We start from the raw sequence: 17392 nt of genomic DNA on the forward strand, positions 1-17392 counted from the left end.
GAGGGAGGAAGAGAAGGTGAGATTGCAGGAGCTGTGAGTATACCTGTCAACCCACTTATCTTTGGTATTAGCCACCTGCAACTTACTAAGAACACCAGGTGTTTGGGCTTCTACTGAGAAAGAATACCAAGCCCATACCTTTAAGAAGCTGACATTTAAAGGTATGTCTTAGATAGTGGGCAAAGTCCAATGGGCAGTTTTGCAATAGTTCCTGACAAGTTTTACCTGTCTGTGGAGGCAATGTGTGAAGACACAGCAAAAACAGTAGGGAAGAACTGACTTACTCAGCCAATGCAAATCACATGTTTTCACGGCATTGATGATGATGAAAAGAAAAAGATGCTTTCACTAGTACTGCCTCATTTCACTGTAAGAGGCTTACATGTTATACCTCCTTCATAGATGAGGGAATGAGACACACAGAAATCAAATCATTGTTGTTCTTGTCAGCCTTGAGCTAATATGCCAGTCAGTACAGTGGTAAGTGTACTTTTGTCATCATAGTTGGTCCTTATAGCCCCATGGGCCAAAAAAATGTATCATCCCTAACTTACAAGTGAGCATTTGAGACTGAAAAAGTCATACTGCTAGTAAGAGGCAGATCTAGGATTAGAACCCAGGTCCTATCTCCAGAGACAGTACATACAACCACCACCAGGCCACCTGTCTTATGGTGAAAGGGGAGCTAGAGACAAGATCTCCTTGTATAAGTGATAGTGACTCCTTCTGTTATACCACTCTGCCTCTGTTTAGTCATTTCATGAGAATGGCAAAGATTTTAGAATTTAAGGTTACCCGAAGGTATCTACCACCTGTCTGAATACAGAAAATACACCTGATCAGGTCAAAGTTAAACCCAAAGTCTTAGATTTGGTAGTTCTTCTGAAAATACCAATATTCTCTTGGGGATAGCAGGATAGACTATAAACTCTGGGCTCATGAATTGGTGGTTTCCTTTCACATCCTCTCCAGGCAAAGCTGGAGACCAACACTGCTTACCATGGTGAAACGCTCCCTGCAGCAGACCATGCAGATGCTTGCACTCTCATCAGGCACCCATTGATGCCTGCCAGGGGGTGTTGCTGGGGGGACAAACTCCAGTGGAGTCTGACTTTCTGGGAAGCTCCTTTCCCTTGGACTGGGGGAATGTACAGTGGAGACACCTGGGAGTCAGAGCCAAAGTCAGAGTAAAAGGTGATCAATAGTCCAGCTAATAAATGAAGGAATGAGAAAAATCAGAATTTCACCATGTGTCAAACACCTACTGAAATAACATATCCAGCACAATGGTCATTGATGGCTGACTGAATTATAAAAAGAGAGACACCTGGACACTGTGTGTGTGTCTCCTGATGGAAGGCACACAAGCACCTATCAAATATACTTACCAAAAAATATTAAACCTGAATCAAACAAGCTTCTAGATCTATCAGTGTACTGGAAATACAGAGGACTGAGACCAAGACTAGAGGGTGGCAATCAGCGAAATCTAGCATATGGGAATCTCTACAGGACAAATAAACTAGATAAATAAAAAAGAGGTAGGGGAACCTATTGATTAAAAGAAACTTGAGAAGTATTTTAGCTAAATGCCATGTGTGGACATTATTCAGATTTTGGTTCTAGGAAAACCAATTAAAAAAAAAAAACATTAACAAGGGCACCTGGGTGGCTCAGTGGTTGAGCATATGCCTTTAGCTCAGGTCTTGATCCTAGGGTCCTGAGGTCTAGTCCCGCACTGGGCTCCCTGCAGGGAGTCTGCTTCTCCCTCTGCCTATTTCTCTGTCTCTCTCTGTGTCTCTCATGAATGAATAAAAAATCTTAAAAAAAAATTAAAACAGTAAGAAAACATTAACAAGACAACTGGGGAAATATGAATACTGACTGGATAGTTGGTAATAATAAAAAATCATTAATTTGTTTTTAGGTATGATGAAGATGTTACAGTTTTATTTTTTTTAATTTATTTTTTTTTAAGTTTTTTTATTTATTTATGATAGTCACAGAGAGAGAGAGGCAGAGACACAGGCAAAGGGAGAAGCAGGCTCCATGCACTGGGAGCCAGATGTGGGATTCGATCCCGAGTCTCCAGGATCGCGCCCCGGGGCAAAGGCAGGCGCCAAACCGCTGTGCCACTCACGGATCCCAAGATGTTACAGTTTTACTTTATAAATTCCTTACCTTTTAAAGATATATACTGATACATTTATAAACAAAATCATATGATATCTAGGATTTGCTTCAAAATAACCTGGTATGGAACAAGAATGGTCATCATGAGATGGTAATTATTGTAGTTGGGGATACATATGTGGGACACTATTACACTATTCTACTTTTGTATACTGGAAAATGTCTACAATAAAAAGATTTAAAAAAAATTAAACCAAAGTTGCTCAGACTGCCATTTGTAGATGCAGGAGGCTGTTTGTAGTTCTGTAAGTCTGAGCCCTTCCCTCAGGTCTACTGGTTATTGTAAAGCATGGCTAATTTTCAAAGTATGGCTGTGAAATGCCACAGTCTTTGCTTATTGGTACCTAAGGAAATTTCTTGTCGACTAGCGGAACAATGTTGGCAGGTCGCAGAAGAAGAGAACTGAAAAACACAGTGACTCCTGATACCACCTATAGATCTCTTCCTGGAATCCTGCTCCCTTGACTGTTGGCAAAACAAACACTTTCTGAGCTTCTTCTGAGGACTGTAGGCCATTGTGCAAAGGGCCAGGGACTGGGGAAGAGGAGGGATGGTGGGGAAGAGGAGGGTAGTGAAAAGGGGTGATCAAGACACAGCTGAGTTTTTCAAGGAGCCTGCACAAACATAGGTGAGTAGGTGACAAACATAAATAACGATCTTGCAGCAGAGGGCCAGGATGATCATGAGGACTGAATATACTCTATCTTCTCTATTAGCAGTCAGTAGTTGTGCATTTGCCCACTCATCAAAATTTACTTGTAACTTCAAAATCAGTATTTGCCGTGCCTTTGTAGATATAGGCAGAGTGATGAATAATTTGATTTGCCTGACATGCAGGTTCTCATCTGAAGATGAACAAGGTGATGTTCTGCTTTCGTATTTCAGCTCTCATACAGAGGTGACCAGAGGATGGAGATGGGAGGGGACAGGGTGGGGTAAGGCAAGAAGCTCTAGCTCTCGGGCTAGCTGGACAGGTCTGAATTCCAAACTCAACAGGTACTCACTAGTGGGTTTGACTCAGGCAAGTCATGTTAACACCTTTAAACCTCTTTTTCTCTTTGGTAAAATAAAGAAAATAAAATTTATTAAGATGAATTATTTTTTTTTTTTTTTTAAGATGAATTATTTTCAATTTCAATTTCAAAATAAAATCTACTAGGATGAATTGTTTTCAGTTTCAATCTAAGTGACTCACACACACACATACACCACATACAGACATCTTCCTGATGAGCAATGGTTTAGTATCTGCTAGTTTAGTGTTTGCAGAAATCTTATAGAAATACTACTGCAAATAATGAAAATTGATTGATAAATTTTCTGGGAAATACAAAGCTGGAATAAGCCAAGAAAATAAAATAAGAATGTTGTAACTGGAAAACAAAAAAGAGGCTAAAGAATCAGAAAGTCAGAATAAAGGCAAGTTTGAACTAAACGATGGGTAACTCTCAGAACCTGTTCTTACCAGGAGCAGGAGCAGTAGGAGTAGCAACAGCAGCAGAGAATTCTGCTGATGGTGATCTAGACAAGGTCTCAAGGTCCGAAGCCTGACTGGCTTCCTGGAGGTGAGTCACAGAATCTGTAGAGAGGGAAAATGCTGACAAAATATCGTCCTACCATAAGCATCACTCTGCTAGGCATTCAGCTTAAATCTCTGTTGTTTTGCTGATTGTCATTCCATGATTCTGCCTGGTATAAAAAGCATGGTGGAGGTACTTCCAAGACAACAGCAGGAATGCTTCTTCAACTCCTCAAAAAGCAAACTATGTTATAGACACATGAAGTAGTGAAGTAGCTGCCAAGATTTTACAAAATAAATTTTAAAAATGCCCAGAGAGAAGTAGAAGACATTCAAATAATGGCCCTGGAGGGTAGAGAGTAAGAAAAATAAAAAGTTGTCTGGGAATATCAGCCTACATATATCCATTTTCTTCATTCTAAAAGAGACTTAGCTCATGTAGTAGCGGTATCTGATGTGACCCTGTGAGCACTGCACACCCTCAATGCAGAATGACAGTACATAAGAGTCCACTGCACCAAGGCCAAACAGAGACCACTCCCATCATGTTTTGTCTCCCAAACCTTTATGTTTGCACAGTGATAACCTACCAAACTTTAATTTTGGTTAGCCTGCCACTTCCTCCAAGACCAAGAGCTCTCCTATATAGCAAAGAGTTATCTCTCTGGAGGATATTCCTTTCACTCTTGATCAACTCAAAATAATAAAAGAAGGCATATTACAACTAAGGATGTGGTACGCTGTTTCCTCCACCACATGGAGTCCCCATTAGGATGTTGGCAGTTACCTGATCGTTTCTCCCTCAGAGAGTACGGGAAGTCCAAGGCTTTTCCTGCATATCTGGAAAGCAGTGAGTCAACGTCATCCATGGTGAAGCCAATTTCCTGCCCAGCCAGTAGCTGATGCAGAGTCTGCACAGCTACAGTGGCCCAATCCACTTTCATGTTCATGAGGAGCTGTTCCAGCATGAGGAGGGGGTTAGAGGACAAGTGGGAATAGCTGGCTCGGTGTGGCTCAGGGAGGGTCAGCAGAACCTGTTTGTAGGGTAGATTCACAGAGTAAAGAAAACAGTACACACAATTCAGAAGAAATCCAAGGTTCCTACTGGGAAGGGGAAGGAGATCAGGGACCAAAGGCACATGGCCAACTACTGAAACTGGTTGGAGTCTTTTAGGAAGCAATCTATTTCAATCTTTCAGGTGGCAATCAAGAAGTACTTCAGGTACCTATTACCTAGAAGAGAGGTTGGCTAACATTCTCTGTAAGGGGTTAGATAATACATATTTTAGGCTTTTTGGGCCGTAAAGTCTCTGTGGCAACTACTCAACTCTGCCAGTGTGGTGTGAAAGCAGTCACAGGCCATATGTAAGTAAATGAATGCATGAACTTATGTTCCAATAAAACCTTATCTACAAAAGTAGGCTGAGGACTGGATCTGGCCCACAGGTGGCACCTCCAGGTATCGCTGAACACTGCCTGATTCTTACAGCCACCATTCTGTCAGTCTGAGGCTTAATTAGAATGAGCAATATAAGGTGATGTCAGTAGGCTGCCTAAACCTAGCACTTTAGTGTCCTATAGGTAAATGATGTCCTCAGCTCCCACAGACTGTTATCACTAGGCTTGAAATATGTTCACTAGCTCTGCTCACTGCCAATTTTCAAGGATTCCCCCATGTAGGAACAGTGCATCCAAAAAAAAAAAAAAAAAAGCATTTTCTTTAGGAACACTTTATGTAGCTGAACTCTTAACAGGTGAGCCAGTACTCATACTGATGGTTCTCCTAGCACTTGTTCTATTTGTGGAGTGAGGTCTATACTCATGACGTGGTAGATATGAGCCAATCAGAATCATGAGAACAGTGTTAGAGGGGGGGATCCCTGGGTGGCTCAGCGGTATGGCGCCTGCCTTTGGCCCAGGGCGCGATCCTGGAGTCGCAGGATCGAGTCCCACGTCAGGCTTCTGGCATGGAGCCTGCTTCTCCTTCCTCCTGTGTCTCTGCCTCTCTCTCTCTTTCTATCATAAATAAATTAAAAAAATAAATCTTAAAAAAGAAAAAAAGGGATCCCTGGGTGGCGCAGCGGTTTGGCGCCTGCCTTTGGCCCAGGGCGCGATCCTGGAGACCCGGGATCGAATCCCATGTCGGGCTCCCGGTGCATGGAGCCTGCTTCTCCCTCTGCCTGTCTCTCTGCCTCATTCTCTCTCTCTCTCTCTGTGAGTATCACAAATAAATAAAAATTAAAAAAAGAAAAGAAAAAAAAAAAAAAGAACAGTGTTAGAGGGCCCCATTTCTAACCGCCCCCTTCTCTAGCTTACTTTTTACTAGCTTGCAATTTTTTCTTGTTAGTGTCTCCAAGGTTACACATCAAAGGTAAGAACTTCATTACCTAGAGAATTAACTCTTTTTTCTTTAGCACAAACTAGGTTATTAAGCAGTAGTTTGAAATCCTCACCTCAGAATCTCTTCAGAAGATAGCCAGGTCCTGCCCCAAAAGATTCAGTTTTAACTGATCTGGGATAAAGGTCAACAATTTTTTTTTTTTAAAGTCCAGGTGATTCTACTACATGGTCAGCATTGAGAACACTGATCAACCGATACCAGGGAAACCACAAAGAGAACTTAAGAGGACCATGCAGAATTCACTTTGGAGGCAAGGCAGGAAGACAATGACAACTCCCAAGGGACTCAGGAGTGGGTTGCTAGGATAAAAGTTTTATATAGCACAGGACAAGAATGGCAGGTGCCTGGAAGAGCCACTGACAGGGTAAGTTCTGAAGTAGAAGCTGGGCCAGTGGTCTCTCCCCCAGACATGCCTTCCCATCACCCCCTTTCCTTCCTGACCTTGGATCCCATGTATAGTGCCTGGATTTCACGGTGTCGGACAGCAGTTAGTTCTCCGTAAAAGTGAGTGGTGAGGTAGGTGGCCAGGAAGTGAGAAGCGGCCAAGCTAGGGTGCTGGTCAAGGGATTGCTCTGTGACTTCAAGGCACATTGTTGGATCAGGAATTCTTTGCAGGAGCTGTTGTAAGAGAAGGGTAGAGGGGAGATGAGGCCCATAAAGAACTCGGTCCAGCCTTGTTTTATTTGGGATGGAACATTTAGGTTTATTCATTTTGGACTAATCCCCCTTCTCTGCACTCTTTCTTTCACCATCCCTGAAGCTCCACAAATGATGACTTTGACCAGATTTTAGCAGAATCCTGGACCCAGCTGAGCATCTAGCATGAAAGTCAGGTCTACGCACCTCCTGTTGAAGATGACTACAATCATCTTGAGGCCATGAAGGACTCCTGAAGGACATGAAGGGGCAGACCTGAGATTGCAAATGCTTTGCATGATATTTCTCATGAACAAAGCCATCTGGTTTGACTAACCTTTTTGTCTTATCCCAAAAGAAAAATTTCAAGAGATGGAGGCTTACTTGCAGAGCCTTTTCATGATCTCCTCTTTCTAGAAGGTGGAGAAGATGCTTTTGATGTAGGCTGATTAAATGCTCTCTTGGAATGGGGTAGAGGCAGCCCCACTCCTCACACAGCCCATATTCCTGGAAAGAAACATACACGGCTTCAATCCCTTTGACTCACTAGCCTTGTCACACATCCAGTTTTTGCCTAATTTTTCTCAGCAGTCTTGAGTCTGGTAAAGCCCCAGGAAAGTTTGGTTAAGTGCTCTTGGGAACTACACTCTGGGATTAAAGTGGGCTCATAAACTCAAAGGATGACAGTGGCAAGGGAGTTACAAAAATGATCAAAGTAGGTTGATGATTAATGATATCACTTTCCTCTGAGATCTAGCATAAAAAAGAAACATGACATACAGTGACTGGTACTTCCACAGCCCTGGGGAGATAGTAAGGAAGTGAGGAAGACTGAGAAGATTGTCCAAAAGAGACAGTGACAAATAACGTATAGGGTTGTTGAATCACTATATATTGTACATTGAAACTATATAACACTAAATGTCAATTATATTAGAAATTAAATAAATAAATAAAGGGCAAACAGAACACAAAGGAGACAGTGCCTACTTAGGTCTTTTTTTTTTTTTTTTTTGTTTTTTTTTTTTTTTTTGTTTTTTTTTGCCTACTTAGGTCTGATTGTTGCTGTATGAATGTGCGGTCCCAGTGCTTAAAAAGTTGAAAAAATTTTTTAATTAAAAACTTTCCCTATTTTGAAACGTTGGCAGTGAAAGCAACATGAAAAAAAAAATTTGGCAGACCAATACCGCATGGGGGAAACAAGCATCCTGGGCATTGGATTCTATGTCCCTGTTTGCTACTCCCTACCCCCAATTTGTGAACCTTGGATTAAAGTTTCAGAGAATGGAATTCCCAAGGCTTTGTCCAGGTATTTTAATATGGTACCATCTGGAATGCCCTCCCCACAACTCTGCTTGGGACCATCTTTTTCAGGATGCTTCTTTGTTTCTCAGGCTATGTTAGGTGCCCTGCCTGTGCTCCCAACCTGGGTTTACTTCTGTCACTTGATATATAACAATAATCTAGGGATGTGTTTCATTTTACTCCTCTTCCCAAAATGTGAGCCACACAAGGTCAAGGACTAAGCTTAATTATCTTTGCTTCACCACCATCTAGTGCAGTTGCAAATAACAGATGGTTAATAAACGTTTCCTCAATGCATGAACATCTGAATGAGCACATCCACATTTTGAACTATGGTATATCAGCTCCTTAAAGAATAAATAAGATTCTATTTAGCACTCAAATGTTCAATAAACATATGAAAAGACATTCATTAGTAATCATGGAAACGTAAATTCAAACAGTAATGAGATACCATCCTATCGGCACAAAGGGAAAAGTTGGACATACCAAATGCTATAAGGATATGGAGCATAGGAACTGCAAGTGGACTTACTGATCTTAAGAGCAATCTATAATGTCTCAGTAAAGGTGAGGATACTTATGCCTGATGATTCAGCAATTCCACCACTAGCTCTATATTCTGTACTTTGTATATACAGAGTAGGATGATAGTATAAATGCATCCATTGTATTATTCTCTACACTTCTATGTTGGTAAATTTCACACACAAAAAGATGAAAGAATCCGATGTAGCTACCAAAAAAATGTGGACTCTGATACATGGAAAGAGGTCTATACAACCAGGTAAAAAGTTGCAACTCTGAGAAGAGGAAAAAGGGGAATACCACTCAGGAAAATAGTACCTTTGCCTCTAGAATCATGTTCATGACAGTTGATGGGTCCTCAATGCAACAGTTCCTCAGACTCTGCCAATCACACCACACTGGGGTAGCCTGCAAACCTAGAATCTAAGGAAAGATAGGAAGAGCTATCAAACCACATTATAGCTTCACCCTCCACGAACAACTCACTCAAGTTTTCAGGGATGGGCTATTCCTAGGTTTCTGTCCCAATGTCAAGCTGTCAAAACCTGCCAGGAGAGCAGAGGAATGAAAGCAAATGAAGCAATGACTTGAGTGAAGCATCCTTAGGGAGGAAAGGCTGAACGGAGAGGCCAGGATTGGGGCCTTTCACTTATGAGAGCAATTCTCAGAGGCTTCTGTGCTTCATAGCTTGTTCAGCCTCCTGGGGTCACTTGTCCTATGCTCCTCCATCTTAAAAACTCTACCTAAGATACTCTTCCAGCTTGAATTCTCAGTGGGATTGCCCTTTAATGCAACATTTTAGCTCTGCAAGAAAAGTGCTGAAGAAGAGTGGAAAGAAAATCTTTCTCACTTGCCATCTTCACTTGCTCTGCTGGGGCTCTGGACTCTTTTTGGTTCCATGTATACATACTTTATACTTTATACTTGCTATGTAGCCATACCACCTAAATCTGTCTCCCTGGCCTCTTGATCTTGAAAATAATACATTTTCCCAAATAATCTTTCATTTTGAAACTGTCACTTTCTTTTCTTTTCTTTTTTAAAGATTTTGATTATTTATTCATGAGGCAGAGAGAGAGAGAGAGGCAGAGACACAGGCAGAGGGAGAAGCAGGCTCCATGCAGGGAGCCCGACGTGGGACTCGATCCCGTGTCTCCAGGATCACACCCTGGGCTGAAGGTGGCGCTAAACCACTGAGCCACCCGGGCTGCCCGAAACTGTCATTTTCACGCAGCTTTCAAAATGGTTCTTGAAATTTAGCTGAAATTTAAAACAATCTTCAAAAAAAAAGATGGAGGTTAAGCTCTATAAGAACTTTTGAACAACAAGGAACATATAACAAACATAAAACATGCACAAAACTCAAGAATACATGAGAAAGAAGCTTTGTGGACTGTTGTTCTTACTATCCTTATTTCACGAATATATTTAAAATTACAAAAGGAAAATAACATAGTAAATAGATATAAGGTCTCTCTTCGTTGTTCACCTAAGAAGCCAGATCCAGAACAAAAGCCAGGACCAGACTGTCTGTTTCTTAAATTCCACCATCATGTAGGAAAAGGCTGAAGTTGGTAATATGGTGGGAAGCCTATTTCCTTTCTCTTGATGCAGGGAACCATACCTTCTGATACACCCGCAGCTCTGCCAGCTTTCTCTGTAGCTCACATTTTAGTTCACCTTGGACAGTTGTGTCTGAGATACAGTATGCCAGGATCTCCAAGCACCACTCCAGGGGCCACTTGTCCACAAACTGTAGGGTTAGCCGACTTCTCAGGTATGCATCCTTCACAGGAAATAGGAACTGCCAACCTTCTTTGTCTGCAAGATGAAAAGATTCCCAGAGGTGGCAAACTTGGCACTGGAAGAGCTTAAGAGTCCAGTTTTGTTTCATTTCATAAAACAGGAGCTTGGAGGATCCTTAAGATCGACCTGATCTTAATTTTTACACTTGGAACCATTAAATGAAAAGGAGAAATGCTGTATGTTTTTCTTTTTAAGAACTTAATCACAGTCACAAGACTTTCTGAAAAGAGAAAGAAAAGGGAAGAAAAAAGAACAAAGGGAGAAGGAAGGAATGAAGGAAGAAGAGACAGAACAGATGAAGCTCTCCATGTTTTGGCATGCTGCACAGATGGCACTGTTTCAGACTCAGTATGTAGGCAGAGCTCTTAGTTTTCCCTGCAATTTCTACTCTGTGCCATATATAACTACTTGAAAGTTATTTCAAGTAAACTAGTTTCACTCCCTTCATACCCTGTCATTATTACTTGGTAGATCTTTCTCTCCTTACACCTATTTCACAGATTTGAAAACAGACTCAAAGCAATTAAGAGTGCATAGCCAGTCAGTGGATTTCTCCACCTTCCCCAGGAGGGATTTTTTTCCTTTCGTCAGGGCAGCCAAGTCCCCCCACCCTCCCCCCAAGCCATTTCCTACAGCATGCCCAACTCTTGCTCCCTCTAGTGGAGTATTATAGATCATTGCTCTCAACTCCCTTAAGGACTCTTTGGGAGCTTTTATTTTTTTCAGTGCAAAAAAGTGTTTTATCAAAGCATTGGGACAGGACCTGTGGGCAGAAAGAGCTGATTCTTTGGAAGCTTTTAAAATAGGATTGTCAAACAGGCCCACAATCTGTTTTTGTTTTTTGTTTTGTTTTTAAAAGATTTTAAGTAATCTCTACACAAAACATGGAGCTTGAACTCACAAACCTGAGATGAAGAGTTGCATGCTCCATTGAGGAAGGCAACCAGGTACTGTCAGTCTGTTTTTAACGAATAAAGTTTTATTACACTATATCCATGCTCATTTGTTTATGTACCATCTATGGCTGCTTTCATCCTATAATGGCAGAGTTGAGTAGTTGCACCTGAGACTGTATGGCTACAAAGCTCTTTACAGAAAGTTTGCTGACCCCTGTTTTAAAGTAAACACTTGCCTGAACTCCATCCTGGGTGTCTGGGGGTTGGGCTCAGATATTTATAGTTTATAGAATTTTCCAGTGATTCTGATATGCAGTGTTGAGGATACTGGCTATGAGTGCCTGTTCTAAAGTTAGATGGAGTGGGATTCTAAGCTCTGCTCTACCATTTACTATCCTGGACAAGTTCCCTAACCTCTGAGCCTTGGTCTCCTTTCAATATGATGCGATTATGGTGGCACCTTTCTCTAGTTATTGTGAGGATCAAATGTGATGATACACTCGCTGAATGCTCAATGTTATTACCACCAATGAAGAGGGAGGCATAGCCTTCTGCTCACCACATGCCGTGGCACAGCTCAGGACTGCATCTCTTATGTTGCTCAAGTCATCCACGTCTCTTCCATACACTTCCGTGAGCTGAAGGGCTCGGGGCCAATCTCTGGCCACCAGGGCTTCCTCGAAGGCCTCGGTGAGCACATCTAGGGCACTGGGAGAGTGCAGGCCCAGGAGGACAGTAGAGAGACTGGCCTGGCCACAGAGACTCACTGCCAGGTTCTGCCCCTGCTCGGTGGACTGTTGTAGGGGCTCCCAGGCAGCCAGGAGGGAGGCTTTGAGCATAGGGAACTGTTCCAGGAGGCGCTCACACTCCTGGGCAACCTGCTCTGCACTCAGAGGCACCTCCCTGCGACCACGAAGCTCCTTCCATGACAAGCTGGGCTTGGTGAGCTTGGGCCCCTGGGAAGCCCCCAGACAGGCCACTGTGGCCAGCAGCTTTGAGCGAGACTTAAGGAAGGCCAAGGCAGAGGATGTAAGGGCTGGGTGTGATGAATCCCTTGGGGAGGAGCGGGGCTTCCTTTTCAATGTGGGATCCCCAGTTGGCTTTGGGGAGCTCAGTGTAGAAAGTGGGAGGTCCTCCAGGCAGTGGGAGGTATGCAGCTGGACCAGGATGCCCAGGTGGGTCAGAAGGGATGATGTCTGTTGGCTTTGCCGGGAAGAGCAAAGGGCAAGAGGCTCACAGCAGCAGTTAACGATGACCTTTGGCACACTCAGGCTGAGCCCCTCTCGGGCCAGAAGGGCTGCCAGCCTGGAGGGAGAGAAGCAGAGGATGCAAAGGACCTGAGTGCACAGGCATGTTACCCAAGTACGGAATTTCTTTGTTTATACAATCAAATGTAAATGCAGACTCTTTAATTATTACTCTTACTCTCTTTCTGCCCCCTGCACGAAAGGTAGTCTATTAAACACATTGTTTTGTTCTTGCTTTTTTAACTTGATATATCTGGGAGATCCACATCCCTCTAAAGAAAGACCTTCTCATTCCTATTTACAGCTACATAGTATTCCATTATGAGTTGAGCGATACTTTAGTCTTCTATTAGTGAATAAATTTTTCTTATTTGTTTCTATTACATATAAAGCTGTAACAAAATGATTTTGTATATATATAATTTTTCATAGGTCAATAAAGCCACAAGATAAATTGCCCAATGTGGACTGACTGCTAGGTCAAAGGGTATATAATTATTTTTTTAAATAAATATGGACAAATTGTCTTCCCATATGGGCTATACCAATTTATATCCCACCAGCAATCTATGAGAAGAATGCTTGTTTTCCGATAGCATAGCCAACAAATGAGTCATCAAATTTTTGATTTTTGCTTATTCATAAATGAAGATTCACCCCTTAATTTTATGCTTGCAATATGAATGTTGTGAGAGGTGGCAAAACAGAAAGAAATGAAGTGAATTGAAATTGAATTTTAATCTTAATGCAGCTGTATAAGACTAAATGCAAATTAAGGGAAAAGTCTGGAAGAAAACCCCACTGTCTGCACTGAACTCAAGCACAGCCCCACTGAGCCCTTGTATTCCTTAATGTAACTAAACAGTTAGGAAGGCCTATCCATGCTTAACTTCCACAGAGTAGCTCCTACCTGTCTGGGGGAACTTGTCGCTCAAGCAGGAGGTGTGACACGAGTTGGGAAGAGCTCTGCTGTAGGAGGACAAATGGATTTCCTATCTTGACCTCCATGTGATCTGAAAAAATAAAGTGACCTTTGTTTTCACCACTGACTGTAACAGTTCAGAGCCCTGTTTCCCAGAATTAATAAAAAAAGAGCACTGTCAAAATGAAAATTACATTGAGGGGTGCCTGGGTGGCTCAGCTGGTTAAGCATCTGCCTTCGGCTCAGGTCATGACCTCAGGGTCCTGAGATGGAGCGCTGCTTGGAGCTCCCTGCTCAGTGAGGAGCCTGCTTCTCCCGCTCCCTCTTCCCCTCCCCCCACTTGTACTCTTTCTCTCAAACAACAATAGCAACAACAAAAACCTTTAAAAAAAAAAAAAAAAAAAAGAACTACATCGAGAGCTCTCTGTTGATATCTTCTATGTAAAGGGTATTCTTCATGTGACCCTGACTGCAAGTTTACACCTTACTACTGCTCTAAAGACTTCCAACCACAGACAGACTTCAGGTTTGGTAGCTCTAGCCACAAACAGCTCATGCTGCTCTCTTCAACACAACTAAAGTGCACCCAGTACTCACTCTGTGGACTCATATCAGAGACTTGATCCTCTCTGGGTCCTCAAATCCGCAATGATCTGAGAGAAGTATTTTTTGTCATTAATGCAATCAAAAGTTATCAAGTACTCCCATGTGCTATACAGCTGTACCATGCAGTGGTACACTTGAGGGGGCAGAGGGGAGACAGGGATGAATAAAACACAGATGAGTAAGAAAGGACCCTATAAACCTGGTGTTCTTGGTTACTGTACCCAGAACTTCTCCCCCTTTTTTTAGAGAGGGAGAGGAGAAGGCGTAGACAGAGAGAATCTCAAGCAGGCTCTAAAGCCTGAGGCAGGGCTTGATCTTACAACCCTCAGATCATGACCTGAGCCAAAATCAAGAGTCAGACGCCCAAGTGACTGAGCCATCTGGGCGCCCCAGTCCCCAGAACCTCTTAATTGCATGCCCTTCTTCTTCCCTGTTCTAAATACCAGGCCAGTCATGATTCCATCCCCTTTCTTGCTACTTACCAGGCTCAGAGCTCAAACTCCGAAGGAGAACTGCAGCCACAGTGCTGCAGTAACTGAAAAAGGTGCCCATGTAGTCAGTCTGTCTGCTACCTGCTGGGGTCTGTTTGCCCAAGTTCTTCTGGAGGAGCCGAGTCTGGATCAGCACAGGGTGGGCCTCTGCCTCTGGAGCTTTCTGAGCTGCTTGCTCCACCAGTGAGGAGAGTGGGGTACTCCTGGGCTCTGGAAGCAGTTACGACAGGGGAAGGGACAGGGGTTTTAGTCAGTACTTCCAGCTTTGGATCAATGGGGCATCCTATAGCTTGGGTGCTAGGCTTATAAGATAGCTATAAAATCCTAAATTGGTTGTCTGTACAAGTGATTCTCAGCCAGGAAGAGCTTTGAGTTTGGAAAAATCAGGGGGGGGATAGTCTTGTTTTCACCCCAGTATCTCCGAGGTGGAACGGCTTTACGAAGGGCACGGCAATCTTTTAGAAAAGGCTGATCAATGTTTACAAGCACCTTCTGGGTGTATTTCTCATTAAGTATCAGAAAAATGTATCAGCTAATGGGAGCATTAAGCATCCTTTCACTTGAGAGGTGGGGAAACAGGTAGAGATAGCTCTGAGACATGCCCTGGCTAACTAGGGGGCTATAAGAGCCCAGTTCTAGAGTCCTCAGCCCCTGCTCCAAAGTGCTTCTTCCTTCTTGGCTGTTTCCTTTCCCCAGTTCAGCCCGCCTCTGCTGCCGAGCAGTCGGGCCTGTACCTGGCAACTGCAATGCCTCTTTCAGTGACTGGAGGACCTGATCTAGCTGCTGTAAGAGGGTGGCATGGCTGGACACACAGTCCTCGGTGAGGCTGGGCCAACACATCTGAAGCAGCTCAGCAATGCTGCACCGTGGAGGGCCAGCGCCTTTTTCTTCTACACTCTCTGTGGAAAGCAAAGGAGAAAAAGTGAACTCCGATGCTGACCTAATGTTCCAAGTCCAGAAGCCAAAAAAAAGGGGGGGGAGGGGGCCGGGGGGGGAGCAGCTCACCCAATTTAGTCTGTCCAGTTGATGTAAGTGGATAATTGAGGATCTTACTGATTTGCTGAAGAACAAATGGAAAACCTTGAATGCTATCAGCGTTGATGAGTACATGGTCTAGCCGTCGACCTGGAAATGGGTTGAAGGAAGGGGAATGCAGAAAAAATAAGGTACTTTCAGAGACTGATACTCAGTCCTGTATTTACTGTAAAATTTTATCTTCCTCAACGCTAAGGAGGAAATATATGCTGTGCCATTTTGGGTGAGAACCAAATGTCCTTTTCATGCCTGAGGTTCCAGGGCTACCTCCAGCACGATGTCTCAGCTGCCAATAGCAGCAGACCCAGAATCTCTGGCACTCCTATAGAGTTGCTGTCCCAAGCTAATCACTTCTTGTGAATTTGCCTTGGTAGTGTTCTCAGCTGAGAGCTTGAGCTGGGATCCTGTGTTCTCTTTTGCTTAAAGTGGCATCTTGACACCCTGACTAGACTATGAACAACTTTGTGGACAAAGATTATTCCTTATATCTCTCCTATACCCCCTTTACTTCAGGTAATCTGGAAACACAGCAGGTACTAAATTAATTCCTAATTGATTGACATGAGACCATTTCAGCTATTAACAATTTTTTTTAAAGATTTTATTTATTTATTCATAGACACACAGAGAGAGGCAGAGGGAGAGGGAGAAGCAGGCCCCATGCAGGGAGCCCGATGTGGGACTTGATCCCAGGTCTCCAGGATCATACCCCAGGCTGCAGGTGGCGCCAAACCGCTGCGCCACGGGGCTGCCCCAGCTATTAACAATTTGAATAACATCTTTCATTTTAAAATATGAGTACTAGATAAGGGGGAGGGAAACTGTTCAATAAAAACAGCACTGCAGGGCAGCCCGGGTGGTGCAGCGGTTTAGCGCCGCCTGCAGTCCAGGGCGTGATCCTGGAGACCCTGCATCGGGTCCCGCATCAGGCTCTCTGTATGATGCCTGCTTCTCCCCCTGCCTGTGTCTCTGCCTCTCTCTCTCTCTCTCTCTCTCTCTCTCTCTCTCTGTCTCTATAAATAAATAAAATCTTAAAAAAAAAAACACCACACAAAACAGCACTATGTATGCCACAGTATATTTTCTTAGAAAGGCTATGTGAACACTAGCGGATATTTTAACAAATAGCTCAGAAGTGATTTGTAGGCGTATGCAGAAAAGAGGTACCACAGCAGGCCTGTGAATGCTATCCTTAGAAAGGCATATTTGCAAGGTTGCCAGGCTGGCAGCTATAAACTTAACTGGTAAATGGTTTCTGACACTGATATAAAACGTGCCGTAGGGGCAGCCCGGGTGGCTCAATGGTTTAGTGCCGCCTTCAGCCCAGGGCCTGATCCTGGAGACCCGGGATTGAGTCCCACGACAGGCTCCCTGCATGGAGCCTGCTTCTCTCTCTGCCTGTGTCTGTGCCTCTCTCTCTTTCTCTGTGTCTCCCATGAATAATTAAATAAATAAAGTCTTAAAAAAAAAGTGCCCTAAATGATGAGAGTGGTTGCTGTCTAAACTGTGTACAGTGTGGTTTATGCTAAACATCTGCTTTCCTTTTGAGAGTCTAGAATTTTGATACTTGCTGGGCAGAGATGACGGCCCATAAAAACCATGGGCATTGAGTCTCCAATGAGCATCATTGTACACACTTGTCACAACTCATTGCTGGAGGAATGAAGCACAGCTTGTGTGATTCCACAGGGAGAAGACTCTTGGAAGCTGTGCCTGATTTCCTCCAGACTTTGTCCCATCAGCCTTTTTCCTTTGCTGATTTTGCTATGTGTCTTTTTGCGGAAATAAATTTTAGCCATGAGTATGA

At 43.3% G+C, this 17392-nt stretch overlaps 1 protein-coding gene across 4 annotated transcripts in view; it reads right to left on the minus strand.

The window, feature by feature from the left end:
* Window positions 1-17392, minus strand: part of ZFYVE26 (zinc finger FYVE-type containing 26) — a 63623-nt gene that overhangs the window by 22091 nt on the left and 24140 nt on the right. For all 4 annotated transcript variants that reach the window (XM_025442509.3, XM_035720236.2, XM_049113289.1 and 1 more), the window contains 12 exons: window positions 15556-15675; window positions 15285-15449; window positions 14542-14760; window positions 13442-13544; window positions 11844-12589; window positions 10207-10403; window positions 8901-9005; window positions 7134-7256; window positions 6555-6731; window positions 4500-4746; window positions 3659-3772; window positions 1000-1163 (listed from right to left, as the gene is read on the minus strand). In XM_025442509.3, the coding sequence (XP_025298294.1) occupies window positions 1000-1163; window positions 3659-3772; window positions 4500-4746; window positions 6555-6731; window positions 7134-7256; window positions 8901-9005; window positions 10207-10403; window positions 11844-12589; window positions 13442-13544; window positions 14542-14760; window positions 15285-15449; window positions 15556-15675 (2480 nt within the window). The remainder of the gene's footprint in view (window positions 1-999; window positions 1164-3658; window positions 3773-4499; window positions 4747-6554; window positions 6732-7133; window positions 7257-8900; window positions 9006-10206; window positions 10404-11843; window positions 12590-13441; window positions 13545-14541; window positions 14761-15284; window positions 15450-15555; window positions 15676-17392) is intronic.

This window comes from Canis lupus, chromosome 8 (genome assembly GCF_003254725.2).
Source record: "Canis lupus dingo isolate Sandy chromosome 8, ASM325472v2, whole genome shotgun sequence".
Taxonomy (NCBI): Eukaryota; Metazoa; Chordata; class Mammalia; order Carnivora; family Canidae; genus Canis; species Canis lupus.